Source organism: Eublepharis macularius, chromosome 12, assembly GCF_028583425.1.
Source record: "Eublepharis macularius isolate TG4126 chromosome 12, MPM_Emac_v1.0, whole genome shotgun sequence".
Lineage (NCBI taxonomy): Eukaryota > Metazoa > Chordata > Lepidosauria > Squamata > Eublepharidae > Eublepharis > Eublepharis macularius.
The window spans coordinates 69,683,573-69,701,496 of NC_072801.1; the positions used below are offsets into that span (position 1 = coordinate 69,683,573).

At 41.0% G+C, this 17,924-nt stretch overlaps 1 protein-coding gene across 1 annotated transcript in view; it reads left to right on the plus strand.

Annotated features, from left to right (window-relative positions):
• LOC129339708 (vomeronasal type-2 receptor 26-like) overlaps positions 1 to 13,500 on the plus strand; it is a 23,694-nt gene extending 10,194 nt beyond the window's left edge. The window contains exons 4-9 of the mRNA XM_054994288.1: positions 3,239 to 3,530; positions 4,393 to 5,226; positions 7,920 to 8,147; positions 9,598 to 9,730; positions 12,345 to 13,235; positions 13,349 to 13,500. Coding sequence (XP_054850263.1) covers positions 3,239 to 3,530; positions 4,393 to 5,226; positions 7,920 to 8,147; positions 9,598 to 9,730; positions 12,345 to 13,235; positions 13,349 to 13,500 — 2,530 coding nt within the window. The remainder of the gene's footprint in view (positions 1 to 3,238; positions 3,531 to 4,392; positions 5,227 to 7,919; positions 8,148 to 9,597; positions 9,731 to 12,344; positions 13,236 to 13,348) is intronic.
• The last annotated feature ends 4,424 nt before the right edge of the window (positions 13,501 to 17,924 follow it).

Here is a 17,924-nt window from a genome sequence, read left to right on the forward strand (position 1 = left end):
GGCCACTGTAGAACAGTAGGGCTGGTGATGCTTGAGATGGTCTGGATTACTGCCATTATTGTTTAAGGGGAAAAGTGACCCTACACCTCACATTTTGACCATCCACTTGGGTGGAAATGACCTAGGTTTGGTGCAGGGCAAGGCATGGGCCTGTCTGTTGGCATGGGCCTGTCTGTACAGGGCCATGCTAACTTGCAGTTGACAGGCAAACAGTGGTTTGGAGTTTTAATCATATAGTCTGCAAGGCTTCTGTGTTGTGTATGGTGGGAAGCTTGAGACCTGAGATCCATTGAAAGGGCAAGGGCAAAGACCAACAGTGATCTGTAAATGTCACTGGAAGTGTGGGATAGTTTATTTGCCCCACCTGCAAATAAGGGGCAAATTTGCAGATCTCTACAGAGCAGATGGGCTCCATTTTTCGGTGAAAGGCAACAGCATTTTTCTAGAGAACCTATGGCAAGGGCTTCGGTTGGCAATAGGCCAGCTGTGGGGTGCAATGGTCTAAGCAGAGGCTTGACTCTAGAGGTTGCAGGATTAAGACGGGATAAATGACTGGGCGGGGGAGCACCCTTGGCACATTCCCATTTGGGGGTGGGAATTGGGGTCTGTCAGGATCACTGGTACTGCTTGACAGCTGCCAACTGAGAGGGCAGACTGCTGCATGCCTCCCCCTGTACAAGTTAGGCCCTCCTGCTGTACAATGAGGTGCTATAGGCTTGGAGAGGGGAACCATTTGCCCGGCCGGCTGAGTCTCAGCCATGTGTATGGATGGCTCATGCCTGGGGCAGCAGGGCTTGCCCAGACAGGTCAGGGTGGAGGTCCAGGGGAACCCCAGGGCCTGACCTATACTGCTAGCTAGGACCTTGCCATGTTTAGTTATGCTGTTGCCAGAATAAATATGGTAAATTAATTCCCAACACTGGTGTCTGTCTCTTCTTTCCATCTGGGGTGGCAAATGACCTTGTTGGCTTGGAGGTGGCCTGGTGCCAGAGTTAGCAGCTGGATTAGGATTTGGGAAACCCAGGACTGAAAGATGAGTCAGACTTTTAAAATGAATACAGATCAAGAGGGGAAAAAAGAGAACCCCTGAGCTCACAATGTCTGGCCAAGCCATCCCAAGCCCCTGACTCAACTTATTCTGGACCTTACCAACTCCATATTTTCTTCCAACCCAGACACAGATGGAATTGAGGCAAGGTACAGTAAAATGGGGAAAATATGTTTACTTCCAAAGTCTTTCTTCAAATGATACTGAACTGAGTGCAGTTCTCTGGGGATGTAGCTGTGAAGCCTGTAATTATATCAGAGCACTATGATTCATCTCCTGTCTTGAGAATGCCTAGAAGGGATTTCAGATGTTTCAAGCACAGACAATACCCAAGTTGTAAAATGTATATAAAATAATCCTCTGGTGTTCAGAGTTGGGGAAAGAGGGCTGGGGACTTGAAGAGCCTGACAGTTGATTCTTTATACTTGGCTTCGGGGATAGGTCACAGACTCAGGTTGCTGTTCAGAATAATGATGCAAAATCCAAGTAAGATAGAGCACCAGAATTTTGTATGAAAGGGTTGAGGGAGAAGGCTTTTCATTGAGATGCAAGAGCTATTCTTGTCACTGCTACTTTTAGTAAAATTTGTGCATCCATCAGAGGGCAAAGCAAATCTGGCCCTCTGCGGAGCAAAGGGGAGACTCCCTGTGCAACACCAATACTTTCAGCCGGGAGAAGTCCTCATTGGTGGGATCGTTTCTCAATTCTTTATCCCTTCTTTCAATAATATTTCATTTAATATGGACCCCCAGGGACATGCTGACGATGGTTACTGGTAAGAAAATAATATACTATCCATTAAAAAGCCCTGGTAATAATCATCATTACCAAGGAAGAATGTTAGGAAATATATGTTCAGAAATCAGCTGGGATGAAATGTGGAAGATGTTCAAAATTTGGGAAGTTGTTTTAAAAATACTTTACAATATGTCAAATTGAGCACACTGGGAAAATACTTGGATTTCATATGAGGATGTTGGATGTTTATTGAATATCTGTACACCAAGACAATATTTGTAAAACATTCAGTATCACCTTTCCGCAATGTGGTTTAAGCTCTTTTGCTAAATATATGAAGAATTGTTCAATTACCTTGTAGGCAAGAGATTCATGTATATCTTTTAAGAGCTTATATTTTCAGATGTTTCTTGTTGAACTCTTTCTTGCCCTTTTTGAAATATTGCATAGTTCATGATTTTGTGTCTTTATTTTCCCCTTTCATATACAGTCAGCCATGCAATCTTTTCTAATGCACATCTGCCTTTTTAATCCTTGGTTCTAATTGTAACCAGACAGCCTCCTGTCCACAGAGAACATGCTTTGAACATGCTTGTCCATTGACCCTGGTGAGATAGGGCTAGCCTGGACCACCCATGTCAGTGTGTACTACACAGTCTCAAAATTCTAAATATGCCCACAGGATCAACAAATTTGTGTGGCTTTGTTGTAAAGAAATAATCTCAATATCAGACACTGTATTTGATCCTGACATGTATATGATTTGATACCCAGGTTTTGCTTTTAACTGCAATGCCCCTGTCCATGAGCTAAGTTGATGTACATATAGATACCTTACCAACTTGTCAGCATAACTTGCTAGATTATGATCTGCAGATGTTAATTGGAGCAGATTCATATGTATATATGATCTGTTCAACTATCCCATGCTAAGCATTTAAATACAAATCCCGTCCATTTTTTTCTGGTAATGTTGTGCATTATTTATATTTGATGGGAGCCAAGATGTATAAGAAATCAGGTACTCTTTTTCATTTATACATTACTGTGTAAGCCAGTGTCCATTTGGTGCAAATTGAAGTTGTTAGAGATTTCTTAACTTCAGCTTTTGGTAAAGGTAAAGATTATGTGCTCAATGTGATATTTACTGTACATATCTTTCCTAGTATATTTTGAAGCTACTACCTTCTTACTGTTTTCAAAACTAGAGAGCAAACTAAAAAGAGGGTTTTTTTTCCATTTCCAAACTGACAGGAGAGTTTTACAGACTCATACATTTCTTCTTTCCTGAGAGTTCCCTTGAAATAAATTTAAAAGTATGGGAAATATATTTGCACCCTTTTTATTAAAAATTCAGTTTGACATGCTCAGATGCTGCGTAGCAATGAAGAGTGAATAGGGACTCCTTAAGAACAGATGGAACATGCATCTTGTAATTGTCTTCCATTTTAGCATGATGTTGAAAAACTATCAGCATGTCCTGTCTTTGGTTTTTGCTGTGAAGGAGCTCAACGAGAACCCCAAGATTGTGCCTAACCTCACTTTGGGATTCCATATCTATGAAAGCTATTTTAATGCAGGCAAGACTTTTCGAAACACCATGAACCTTCTCTTTACTCAGAAGTGGACTAACCTCAACTATGAATGTGGCATTGGGAAGAATCTGATAGGTGTCATTGGTGGTCATGACTCTGAAACTTCTCTTCACATGGCCATCAATTTAGACCTCTACAAGATTCCACAGGTAAAGTTAAGGTACAGGGAAAGTAAATTTCACAAATGTAATTGATGATAAACATTTACTATTTATGGTGAAGAAATTGCATAGTGCTGCCAATAAGAAGAAGAAAACAAATGGCATATGTAAGAAAATATTAATCCCAACCACTCTACCCCATCACCACATAAAAAAGTGAAGGATTCCATTGTTTCCCACAGTGTAGTTTTATGGGAGATATGTGCCTGCCACAGCAAGCAGTACAGAAATCCATTTTAATAATATGCCTAAGAAAGCAATGAAAAACTCTTGCATGCATGACAGGAAGGGGGAGGGGTGATTTTTATGAAGCAAGGGACAAATTCTCCTGCACAACATCATTTTCTGATCATTTTTCCCATCTTGTCCTAGTAGAATATTTCTTCAGATGGTATAGTTATACTTTAGATGATACTTCTGAGGAAAAGGCAGTGTGGCATAATAGATAGATATATGAACAAGGGAACATCCAGATTCAAGGACCAGTTTGGACATAAGATTCACAGGGTAGCTTTGGACAATCACCATATATCAACCATGGTTCTTTTTATATTTAATATAAGGTGGATGGAGGCCCTTATGCCACCTTGAATTCGTTAGAAGACAGATAACAGATATGGAAGTTATCACAGAAATTTAAAAAGTTTTGACAATCCCAAACACACACTCCAGCTCCACAACATGGATAACAGCCAGCCAGCCCGCCAGCCTGCCAGCCCACCCACCTGCCAGCCCTCCCCTGCCCCAGCTATCTAGAGACCATTGTATTCCCACAACAGGCTTTGTTGCTAGTAGAAATATAATTCCTACAAAGAGTAGTAAAATAATTGACTATCTTGCTCTTATGTAGGTTGCATATTGCTTATTTCCTCCAGCTGTGAGTGGTAAAACTCCACTACCTTCTTTGTACCGAATGGTTCCTAATGAAGAGCACCAGTATGCTGGGCTTGTCCAACTTTTGCTGCATTTCCATTGGATATGGGTTGGAATCTTTATAACGGGTGATGATAAAGGAGAAATGTTTGCACAGACCTTGGTTCACAAGTTCTCCCAAAATGGCATCTGTCTTGCCTTCCTTGAAAGGGTGCCAAACCAGGATGTATTTTTAGACGTGGTTGATCAGGAGCGACAAACTACGAAGATGGTTTTGTTCCTGTCTCAGACAAATGTCAGTGTGTTTGTTGTAAATGCAGAGACTCAGACCATGACAGCTTTACAGTGGGTGTTAGTACTTTCACAATTGCATTCCCTATCTTCATGCAAAGTGTGGGTAATGACGGCTCAGTGGGATTTCTCATCAGAAATGTTTCAAAGAAACCTGGATATAGATGTCTTCCATGGTTCCTTGTCCTTTGCAATGCCTTCCAATGAGGTACAAGGATTCCAAAACTTCCTTCAGATACTGAATCCCCTATCTGAAGTGGATGGTTTTATCAAACTCTTCTGGGAGCAAGCATTCAGCTGTGTATTTGAAGAGGATGAGGACAGCTGCACAGGGGAAGAGGATCTGGAGACCCTTCCGGCACCTTTCTTTGAAATGAGAATGACCAGTTACAGTTACACCATCTACAATGCTGTGCTTGCCGTGGTGCATGCTTTCCATGCTATGATTTCATCCAGAAGCAAATATAGAAAAATGGTGGGTGGAAACAAACTTGAGTCACCGAACTACCAACATTTTGAGGTAATGACTGACATGGATCTAGGAAGCAAAAAATGTTGCTGGATCTAGAACATTCAACAACAGCTACCAATCTACAAACTGTTAGCCTTTCCTTGAACCCTTTTCTTGAAATCCTGATGCAAACAGAACTCTCATGTAAGCCAGGCTCTGATAATGGAAAATCCTGAGGGTTTCCCTGGGGAGAGACAGAGAAAGCCGGGTGTGGGTGTAGGTTATGGCCACATTTATCCATTGTTGATCTATGTTTATCATAAAATAGAAAATTTCAGGGCTTTTTTTCTGGGAAAAGGTGGTGGAACACTCAAGCGGTACATGGCAAGCCGCTTCGGGATGCAGGTATTTAAACGGTTTGGTATGCTCCTTAAAGATTTGAGAATCTTTACGTAGCACACCAAAGCTCAAAGTAGCACTTTTCTTGCCATTTGCAAATGTCAAGAAAAGTGTTGCTTTCAAACGCCAGCCATTTTTCAGCTGATGAGAGGGGAATTCCCCTCCTGCCAGCTGAAAAGAGCTGCTGGCTTTGAAAACAGAAACACTTTCCTTACAGCAAGAAGTGTTGCTGCTTTCAAATGCCCCTGCTTTTTTTCAACTTAGGAGAGGAAGAGGAAAGGTCTCTTCTTCCTCTCCCCTCAGCTAAAAAAGCTGTTGGCATTTGAAAGCTGCTTTTTTTAAGTGGATCGGAGGGGAATCCCCCTCTTTCAGATGAAAAAAACCTGCCTGCTTTGAAAGCAGCAACACTTTTCTTAAGGCAAGAAAAATGTTGCTGCTTTCAAAAAACTCACTGCTTTTTTCAGCTGAGGGGAGGAGGAGGGGGTCCTCCTCCCTCTCTCCTCAACTGAAAAAGCTGCAGGCATTTGAAAGTGGCTTATTTCAGCTGATGAGAGGAGAATCTCCCTTCTCTCAATTGAAAAAAGCTGCAGGCTTTGAAAGTAGCAACACTTTGGCTGCACAGGGGTGGGGGTGTGATTACTTTCAAGAGGTGCCAGAACTCCATTCCACTGCATTCTGGCTGAAAAAATAAGCCCTGGGAAATTTTCACTAGGGGTTCAAATGAGAGGGGGAAGCTCATTGCTAATGAGAGAAATAATAGATTAAATCCAACCAGCTTTTCTGCTAATGAAAATGGAAGGAAAATTTCCCTTTGGTGACCTAAAAAGAATGTACTGGGGATCGTGGGACCTGCATGTATAAAATTAGAGTTGTAAAAAAAATTCTCATAATTCCTCTTTACCCAGTTCCTCCCTGAAATCCAACAAGTAGTTTCATTATCTTTTTCATTTTTTATACTGTTTCTAACCAATTCCATTTAGATCAAGGAGAAATTCTGAGTCAGGAGGGAGGGTCTGAAAAAAATTCAGAATTTCACCCTGCAGTATCTTACAGGCAATCAATGTCTTCTCAAACCCTCCCATCCTCCTGCTAGAGCACTGTCCTCTTGTGTGTTACAAAAATCAAGTGCAAGGGCTGGAATTACAAACAGGTGCATGGATTTCAGAAGAATTATTCCTGCTAGACCAGAGTTCCTGAAGAAGGGAGCAATAACTTTTGAAAGCTTAGACTCTGAAAATCTTGTTGATCTCTGAGGTGGCACTAGACTCAAATCCTGCTGTTCTGCTGTAGACTAACATGGCTACCCTCCTAAAACTATCTTGCTAGACAAGTTTTGATTGGGTTTCTGTAGATCATAGATATGCTGTGCATGTGATATACTTTGATGTTGCTCATGCATACGACAAAAATTCCCTGTTACATTTTAGTTAACAAGCTTATTAAAGCATGTGTTAAATGATAGAACTGAGAGGCTCATTCACAGTTCATTGGAAAACCATACAGCAAGGACTTCCCTGTAACAATATCAGTCTAGGAGGAGGTCTTGAGTGGAGCCATTCAGATCATTTTGGGGCCTGGTACTCATAAACATTTTATCTTAGGGACTCAGATGAAGTTACACAGGGAATCTTTACCACATTTGTATATGATTGCACAAAACTAAGAGGGGTAGATGACATATTAAGGGACAGAAAGCCATCCAAATGAAATGTTGAAAAAGATGCTATAGGAGGAAAGGAACTGGGTATACCAGAGAAAAGAAGATTGAGATGAGACATGTTTTGTGATCTTCAACTACTTTATGGACTGTCATGTGGAAGATATTTGTCCTCTAATGTTCCAGATCTGAGCCAATTAAGCTATAGAGTAGATGCTGGCTGAATACTAGGGAATAAATTCCCAATGGAAACAGTGGTTTAACAAAGGAAACTATTACCGAGGGGTGCAAATTTGTTTGCCCTTGCTGGAAGCCATCAGGCAGAGGCTATACAGACATCTCTCGGGCATGAGATACCATTACAATGATTGAACTACTGATATAGAAGTCCTCTCCCAGCTCTAGAATCTTATGTCCTAGAACAGATGAGAGAGTTGTTTCCATCTTCCATTTGCTGAGGAAGATCTGTACAAGGCATCTTCCAGGAAAGCTCGTAGTCCAGCAGCTACAGCAGGAACAGCTAATGTTTGTGGGAAAGCTAATTTCACAATATGTGTTTTACTTCAAAATAAAGAATGGTAATAGCCATGAAATGGAGGGAGTCCATCCTTAAAAAGTGGGAAGAATCAAGTCAGATATTACTGTCTTTTTCCATCTTTTTTTAAAGTCTGTTTTTTAAACTTTGTTTTTGGTTTTTTAATTCTAGCTTCACCCTTTTTTGAGAAGAATTTCATTTAACAACAGTGCTGGGGACAAGGTGTCTTTTGGTGAGAATGGTGAATTAATAGGCAGATTTGACATTACAAACTGGGTTACCTTCCCAAACAAATCCTTCTTAAGAGTGAAAGTAGGGGAAATGGATCCTTACGCCGTCCAGGGCAGAACATTCTCCATCAATGAGGCAATCATTACATGGCCCAGGAGATTGAATGAGGTAGAACCTAAATGAAAATTCTTGAATCCACAAATAAAAGGGGGAAGTATTGATGGTTTTATAAAAATTGGTTCCTTATAAATAATTCATGAACACCCTCCTAGGGGAATTCCTTTCAGGTACATGATGTGAATGGTTGGCCATTTTCCAAAATTAATAGCCATGTTATTCTAAGAGGAGTTACACTTTCTAAGCCCATTCTCTTGGCAGGTTCCAAGCCACTTCTAGGTTGGAGGTGGCTTTAACAAAATGGGTGCTTCTTGAAGTACATGATCCCTCCCAGGTTCTTCTGAAACTCCTCCTTTTCCAGTGAGGTGGAGGAAAGGCAATCTTGGCCCTTTGCTTTGGGGGAAAAGGAAGCAAGCACCAGCAAGCACATCAGTGGGTGCCACAGGACACATGGGCACTGTGTCAGAGCTAACTGGTATAGAGCATACAATTGGAGAAATAAGGTACAAAATACCCTGGGAAAGCACTCTGCAGAAATAAAAGATCATTTTCAGCTCAAAACTGTAGAGATTCAACTCCAAGATCTTATTTATCAGCAGTGTACGGTGATGGAGCTAAAAGCTGCCTGCTTAGCATTATGCCCCTCAGGCCTTTGGCCTTCTGTAGTGATGTGCATCTGTTTCTGTACTGAAGATATCAGGTTTTGGACAGTGCAGTCTTCAGCAAAGTTATACCCTTCGAAACTCTATTCCACTTCAATGGACTTGGAAGAGTATGACTCTTTTTAGGATACCACCATGAATCTATGTATGAATTAGGGCCCTAATCTCACATTTTGGTGAAGTGAGGACAAGAACTAGGTATTATTAGTAAATGAAAGAAATTATTGGTGAGTGAAAGAAACAAGGATTAAAACTATATTGTTTTGCTTCAGATCCTACCCCCATGGTCTCATTTTTCGCAGCAGAACAGAGCAGGTACCTTGCCACCATCTGACTCAAAGAGCTGCCAGAAGGTTTGCAGCTGCACATTAGCTGCCATCATTAATGGCCATGGATGGAAATTAAATGATATGAGGAATCTACAAATCTTAAAAGGCATGTTAATCAAGGACTATATCTCAGCTCAGGAGCATCAAACATTATCTGTTCACCTGCCAAATCGGTTTGCCACAAAAAATCCCTAGTTTTTACATGAGGGAGAACCTCTTTAGGTTGAAGCCCAGTTTTGCTACCTCAGGATTCCACCAGTTTATTCTGTTGCACATATAGACAATGCCTCAGAAGACTGTAAAGTCCAGTCAGGTCTGAGGATTGCACATCATGCTCCAATCGAACAATTTTCACATTCAAAATATGATTAAGAACACCAGACATGGAACAGTTCTCGAAAAAGTTTTTCGAAGCCGCAAGTCACTTATTGCAAGACAATAAAAAAGGGGAAAGACAGTAAAAAGAGTGAGGGAAAGAAGGAACAAATCTTTTTCGTTCTTCTTTTGCAGGAAGAGGCTGTGCCCCGTGCATTGTGTAATGACCACTGTTATCCAGGTTACCACAGGAGACAGAAAGAAGGAGAACAGTTTTGTTGTTATGATTGTGTTTCATGTCCAGAAGGGAAGATTTCAAGCCAGAAGGGTAAGAGATCATGCTATAAAGCCAATTAGAAGCATGCATGTAATATGATTAAAGACATTTCTGAGGGGCACCCAGGGAACAGAGATGAAAAAGAATTTCTCATGTTCACCCCCATTTGACTGAAAATTTTGAGGTTTACACTGAGGCATGGAAATTTGGCTCAGGGCCAAGCTACACATGACGAATGACACTTGAACAGCAAGTGTATTTCTCCCTGTTCACTTGCCCTCCACTCAATCCACTTGCCGTTCAAGTGTCATTCGTCATGTGTAGCTTGGCCCTCAGTGTTCCACAAACTTTGCGCTCCACAAACTGCCGATGAAATTTATGCACCAAGAGAGATTACAATCTCATGCAAAAGTACTGGGATTGTTAAGAGAAATTCTCAACTCCTCCATACTGTGTTTTTCGCTGAAGTCCAACAATCCTTTTCTTTCCCTCTTTCTTAGGGATTTGGAGTCAGTTTCTAATAAATTCCTTTTATTTATTTATTTGTTTCAAATTTGTATTCTGCCCTCCCCGCGAGTGGGCTCATGGCAGATAACAACATATTAAAAATACAACTAAAATTAATGTTCTTTAAAAGCCCTAGCTCTAGTCAAGGCTAGGTGGGCCTCCTTGGGGCCAGGGACCACCAACAGTTGTTTGTCCCCTGATTGGAGTGTCCTCTGGGGAATATATGGGGAGAGACAGTCCCGTAGATACGCTGGTCCCAGTTTTTAATCAAAGAGAAATTGGGGGAAGGGGTCAGAAGGGAGGTTCTACAAAATTGCATAAATTCACTCTGTAGATGCTCAGAGGCAGCCAGTGTCTGCCCACACCTTCCTACTTTCCTGCGACAGCATGACCTGCAGGCGTATAACACGGAACAAGTTCAAAGGCTGAAGGTTCAAAATGGCAACTTGATTTTTCTTCAGAAAGCAAAGGAGGAAAAATGAAAGAGAAATCCTGCTCTTAAAAGAGTAAAAGGAAGAAATAATAATATTGGATTTATATACTGCCCTTCAAGACAACTTAATGACCACTCAGAGTGGTTTACAAAGTGTGTCTTTATTTTCCTCCCAACAATCACCTTGTGAGGTGGGCGGGGCTGAGAGAGCTCTGAGAAGCTGTGACTGACCCGAGGTCACTCAGCTGGCTTCAAGCGAAGGAGTGGGGAATTAAACCCAGTTGTGCAGATTAGAGTCCTGCCGCTCATCATGACTACTACACCAAACCAAGAAGAGGAACCAATGGCTGTATCTAAAAAAGTGATTATTAGAAAAAAAAATTACCTACCCCTTAACAACCCCAAAGTACCAAAATATATTGTATTCAATGAAAACTTAATGAAACAGGGAAACTCAATTAAAAAAAAATTAAGGGAAGGATGTCTTCCTAAACATGGAAGATCCCTAAAAGAATCCCCCCCCCCTCTTTCACTAGTCTATAAATAATTGTTCACAACTGGATTGTTTTGCCACTCAGCAAAGTCCAGTGGCAGATATGTACTGTAGTAGGAACGTATGTCCTAGCTATGTGTGGATACATCCTTAGAGGGACCCTTTTAAGAATTTATCCCTTTATAACTTTAATTTTTAAAGACAAAGTGACCAAATTCTTTTTTCCCAATAATCTGTGCATGAATTCTAAGAGAGGAATCCTTCAGAGAGTTTGCCTTAATTAAAATTTCAAGTTTCATTGAAAAGGGGATTTTTAACTATAATTTTTTTAAAAAATAAAGATACCCCCTGCCTTTTCTGATTTACTCCCCCAATTTCAAACCCTTGAGGTAAGGCATAATGTAAGGCATAAATTAACTATATTCCCCACCTTTTGCCCATTTGCTCTTAGATTATTCATATCAAAACCACAAATGAAATAAACATACAAAAGACTGTGACTTACGAAAAATTCTGTATGCCCATGTGTGTGAAAATAGTTTGTATGCAAATACTACTTATTGTACTCTGACCTGGATAGCCCAGGTGAGCCCGATCTCGTCAGATCTCAGAAGCTAAGCAGGGTTGTGTTTGGTTGGTAACTGGATGGGAGACCTCCAAAGAGGACCAGGGTTGCATAAGCAGGCAATGGCAAACCATCTCTGATCATCTCTTGCCATGAAGATCCCACTAGGGGTCACCATAAGTCAGCTATGACTTGAGGGCACCACACACACTATATATATTAAAGCTTCAATTTTATCTTCTAAAGGGAGAAAAGGACAGTTTGGTCCCATGGGAAAGAATGGCAGTCTGAGGGTAGTTTTCTGTTAGGAGCTGCAGGAAAGATTTTAAGGTACTTCTACCCTTTTCAGCCATCCCTTTGATTGCTTCCAGAAGAACATTTGATTAAACCCAGGCTAATTTTTGCATTTTGCCTTCATTTTGGGGAATGTGAGGAAAATGGCTATGATACTAAAAAGGTAAAGGTAGTCCCTTGTGCAAGCACCAAGTCATTACTGACCCACGGGGAACATCGCATCATGACATTTTCTTGGCAGACTTTTTATGGGGTAGTTTGCTATCATGAATGATCAGAACTCATGTCTTATCTGCAATAAGGTATATCTGTTAGGAAATATGCCATATTCAAGAGACATAATTGCTCTTTTTTAAAAAAAAAAAACCCAAAGATTTAGATGATTGTTCCCAATGCCCAGAAGATCAGTATCCAAACAGTAACCAAAATGGATGCCTGCTAAAGAATTTCAGCTTCCTGTCTTATGCAGAACCTTTGGGCATCAGTTTGGCTGTTTCTGCTCTGACTCTTTCTCTGACCACAGCTGTGGTGCTAGGCATCTTCATCAAGCATCAGGACACACCTATCGTCAAAGCCAACAACCGGAGCCTCACCTACACTTTGCTCATCTCCCTCCTGCTCTGCTTCCTCTGCTCCTTGCTATTCATTGGCCGGCCTCAGATGCTGAGCTGCCTTCTACAACAAACTGCTTTTGGCATCATCTTCTCAGTGGCAGTTTCTTCTGTGTTGGCCAAAACCATCATTGTCATCTTGGCTTTCATGGCCACGAAGCCGGGATCCAAGATAAGGAAATGGGTGGGGAACAAACTTGCAAACTCTGTTGTTTTGGGCTGTTCATTCATTCAAGCAAGTATTTGCACTGTGTGGCTAATTACCGATCCTCCGTTTCCAGATTTTGACATGCACTCTGTGCTTGGACAGATCATAGTGAAATGCAATGAAGGATCAGATAGTATGTTTTATTACATTCTAGGATACATGGGGTTTCTGGCCCTTGTCAGCTTCATCATAGCTTTCTTTGCTAGGAAGCTGCCTGACTCCTTTAACGAAGCCAAGTTTATCACTTTCAGCATGTTGGTGTTTTGCAGCGTGTGGATTTCATTCGTTCCAACTTATCTCAGCACCAAAGGGAAATACATGGTGGCTGTGGAGATATTCTCTATCTTGGTCTCTGGGGCTGGATTACTCGGCTGTATCTTTTCCCCCAAAATATATTTAATTGTTTGGAGGCCTGAACTGAACAACAAGGAACAGCTAATAAGGGGTAACAAGAAGGGAATAAATATTTGAAATTTCTACTGCTGCATTTCTATTATTCAATAAATGCTTTTGTTTTTTCTACTCATGTGTTCTGGATATCTTTTCTCTTGCCTATAGCTAGAATAACTTTCTATCCGATATGCACTTTTTTGTTGTTGCTAAGTTTAAGAGATGTAGAAGAATTCTGTGGTTTCACTGGTTTTCAGTTGAAGTTAAATTCTGAGACATCATTGCAGAACACATTCAGTGCTGACATGAATTCCAAATGAAAATATATTGTTGATATCTGTGGTTCATGGTTTGAACATTAAATGAACTTCTTTTTCTAACCTGCACCTCATCTGGCTGCCCATTTCTTTCTTACGTCATGATGACACACCATGGAAATTACAAGAGTTTAGGGGTGATTTTTAGAAAACCAGACTCAGGTTCAACCCAGAAATTCTGCGTTGTACTGGAAAATGACATCACCGGCTAGGTGAGTGGAGGTAGGGGACCAAGGTTGGGAGCAGGGTTGGGGTGAGGGTTAGATGGGGGTTGATAGCCCTAGACCAAATGGAGCCCAAGTGCTCTTCCTATCCAAAGAAGAACTACATACAAGTTGAGGCAAATTGTATTGAGGTGGGACAAAGGTGTTTTCTTCAATATGTTCGCAGCACCTGGTACTACACCAATTTCAGTCCTCTAGGGAGGTGACTGTGAACCTAGTAATTATCTCACTGGTGTGAGTCAGTCTCCACTGCCCAGAAGACTTTGCAAAAGTCTTATGCATAGTAAACATCTAAGTCTAAAAGTGGATATAAAATATCCAAGAACCGTTTGGAACTGGGGAAACCAGGGTTGTGCACGCACGGGGCCTGTCACGCCGATCTTTGATTACTGTAATGGATTATAGGCCAAGTCCAGGGTGACTGTAATGTAAGATGATGCTAGATGATAGTGAGTTAGTACACCAAAAGAAGGACAATTGTCCTTGGAAATGCCAGGGATTTTCTTGACACTGCTTTTGTTGTTGTTGACCTCTGAAACTGAGGGCAAGGCACCTGCTATGTGTTCTGCGAACAATCCGTTTCACGTGAAACACCAACGATATCAACAGGGGGACTTCATCATTGGAGGAATCACTTCTCAACTCTTCTTCCCTGCCTACACTTCATTTGACTTCTGTGAAAACCCCCAGGAAGTGATTGACGGTGATCCTATGTAAGGAAATCATGTTCCTCTCACACAAAGTCTATATTATAAAAATCACTACTAATAGGAAACAGAAAGTATGGTCTTTTTAGAAAGCAGCCTACAAGTGGTTAAATGAAATTTGGAAGGAAATCAACATTTGGCCTATTTTTAAATTATATATATATATATATATATATATATATAAAATTCAGAATTGAAATGCAGGAAACGGTTGTTTTTAAAAAGCAATTTAAGAGAATGCTGTCTGATTTTCTTGTACAAGTGCATGTAGTACAGAGGAGGCTTGCAAAATTCATCTGAAATCAAGTCAAGCATTAATAAAATGGTCTAGAATACCTGCTGACATTTTGGGGTTTTAAACTGTATCAGTGGTATAATTTACTTAGCTGATTATATCAAAAGTACTCTAAGTAGGGGTTGATAAAAATGGTTAATATACTTATGGCTAGAGGATGCAGTTTGCTTCACCTTGGCTTGCCTTTCTATCTTCTTGCTTGTTTGGAGTTCTATTCATTACACTTTTTTTCCCCCACTATCACAGCCCAAGCTTCCTTTGTATCATGCACCTGTACAATTTAGGCTCAAAACTAAGGTTATTGTGGGATTTGAACAAGTATAACAATTGTTGCATTGGTCAGAAAGCAAGGCTAAGCTGGTCTACTTATTCCATGATAGACAATGGGGCTTAATCCCAGAAATGTACTGAAGACTCAGTAAACCAAACTATGCCCAGGCCAGATCTCCTCTACTTTACTTTCTTTTCTCTGTCATACTATGGCGTATCTTCCTGCAGGCTCTGTGTCAGACTGTGGCATTCCAGTCGGCCAGCTACTGCCCTCTTCCCTTCTGCAAGACGACAGAGTCTCTTGATTTCAAAAGGTTTATTAGAAAGACGGCATACAGGCCCTGGGTCCACATTCCAGAACTTAGACAGTCCTAGCTGATCACAGGCTTTGCTAGGAATGAGGTACCTGATGAAAGCAACTACATTCCAACCCCTTGGTTCCCATCCTCCTCCCCCCAGAGTTCCCAGTGCTGAGCGTTTGGAGCTGAGGAAGCGGGGGAGTCTCAAGGTCAGAGCTGCAGACATAAGATAAACTTGCCTTCTCTCCCATGGAAGGAGCCGTCTGGCCTTCAACCTGGAAGGAAGGAAAGGCTGACAACTAACACATTAACATGGCGTAACTATTGTTCAGCATCTAGATATGGGAAAGGAAATAGACTAGACAGGTATACAGTTTAACATAGCAAACTCTAGGCATGATGCATAAGAAAGAAACCACATTGTTCAGGTGAAGAACTCTGAAGATGAGATCCTGAATAAGACAGATCCTGACACTCTGCAGCTTGTAGCTACTACTATATCCAAGAACATTAAGCATAATAAAGTCTTTCCCCATCAAATCTGAATGCTGTGACTCTCTCCTTATCATGAGAGTTAAGATAAATTATTTCCACATAACCTCTGGAACGTGAAATGGCAATAACTTTTTTGTTGCGAGAACTTCCGTTGTTTCTTGTGTTTATGATTGATGCCTTGTTTTAGCATTAATAAAAGGTATACACATTCTAAGTGATATCGCATTCTTTGAATCTTCCCTGTTCTCTATCAAATTTTTATTTTCATTGAAGTCAATGAAATTGTACAGAATAACAACAGTTCTTTTTAAAAAATTGGCAGGAAAGGATTGTAGAATCTGGTAAAGAAAAAAAAACTCCTCTAAGAACCCTTTGCAGTGTGCTAAACAGAACAGCAACGTGTAAATATAGACACTGAAAACAGTATGATTAGAAGAGTCATATTTTTGAATATTTTACTAATGTATCATGCTTAAGATGGGCCCACCAAACTCTTAAAGATGTGTTCATTGGGTGGCATCATAGGTGTTTCTGCACAGGTTATTTTCCACAAAACTATTGGTTGTGTAACTTCTATTGTATGGGTTCCATAGGGCTAATTTAGGGAGCAAACTTTCACATAAATATAAGTTAAGATTTTTTTAACCAAACCCTTTTAACAATTAGAACAATACAACTATTTTTTTCTTTTCTTTAACCAAATTCATGGGTGTAACAAAATCAGAAACTTTCAGCCAACCATGTCTGAATCTTTCAGCCCACCATGTCTGAAACCACTAATACCCACATATACCACTTTCAGTTACTATTGTTCACATATAATGTGTTTCTGATTACCTTATTCAAGGTACTGTGGTGGTAGAGAGCACCCTCAAGTCATAGCTGACTTATGGTGACCTGTAGCGGGGTTTTCAGAGGTGGTTTGCCATTGCCTGCCTCTGCAACCCTGGTCTTCGTTGGAGGTCTCCCATCCAGTTACTAACCAAGGCCGACCTGGCTCAGCTTCTGAGATCAGGCTTATCTGGGCTATCAAGGTGATAAGAGCATGGAATTTTTTATCAAGATCCCAGCAGCCAGCCTCTTCCTCAGCTGCTTGGCTCCAGCTACTAACTCTGCCCTACTGGGCTAAATCAAATTAGCTCATGGAGTTACAGCTGTATATGAGCACTGGAGTAGGCTCCCAGACCTCCTATTTCTATGTTAGATGTTGCAACTCAATTATTATTTTTCAGACATACAAGAACAGAAACGCACAGAGAACATGGTGTTAACCAGATTGCTATACATGTGAAGGCCCTGTAACAAGCAAAGGCGTCCCCTGGCTGGCCTAGAACAAGCATGTGTATTGCAGGGTGTTTAAAACAATGTTTTGGGATTGTTAACCAGTGTATATCAAGATCCAGCCCTAATCTCAGAATAACAAGGGGCAATAAGCACTCTTAAAATGAAAAGGGTTTTTATTAAGATAACAGCCAAATTAAACAACTGTTATAAGAAAAGAGACAGAGAGAGATTGCAAAGCAGCAAACCAAAATCATTTCCCTGACAGCTACTTATCTATAAGGGAAAACAAAAGAGAGGGAGCATACGACCTGTCTTGTGGAGTGTGGAGATCCTGTAGAGACCTGATGCGAATAGCAGAAGAGTGGGGTGCAGCGACAGGGACCAGCTTGTGTCTCCAAGGAACCTCTGCTTCACAGGGGCAGTAGCTGGAAATACTGCTGCAAAGTAATGGCGATTTGGGGGCAATATTTATAATTCAGATGTTCATGAACTGGAATGTGTTAGTCATACGCTGGGGCAATGATAAGTGAACAAAAGACTGGAAGTGGCAGATGGCTGTTTCTGGGAAGATGATGGCACTCTGATAAGGCGGATCACCTCCTCGATCCTGTTCTGCATTAAGGCTGTCCGAAAACCTAATTCTGAAGATTAAAGTGGAGTAGAAGCTGATATTGAAAAGGGGAGTTTTCCTCGTTTGCATAAAAAATATTTCCTGTAGGAGTTTTGAAAAAACACAGCCCTACGGCTGGATGAACAACAAGAAATCTTCCTGTGCAGTCATTAAGAGAACGGGAGGAAGTAGCTGGGATCAGTCCATTGCTCATAGTCTTGGAGATCTATCGTTCATTAGGGT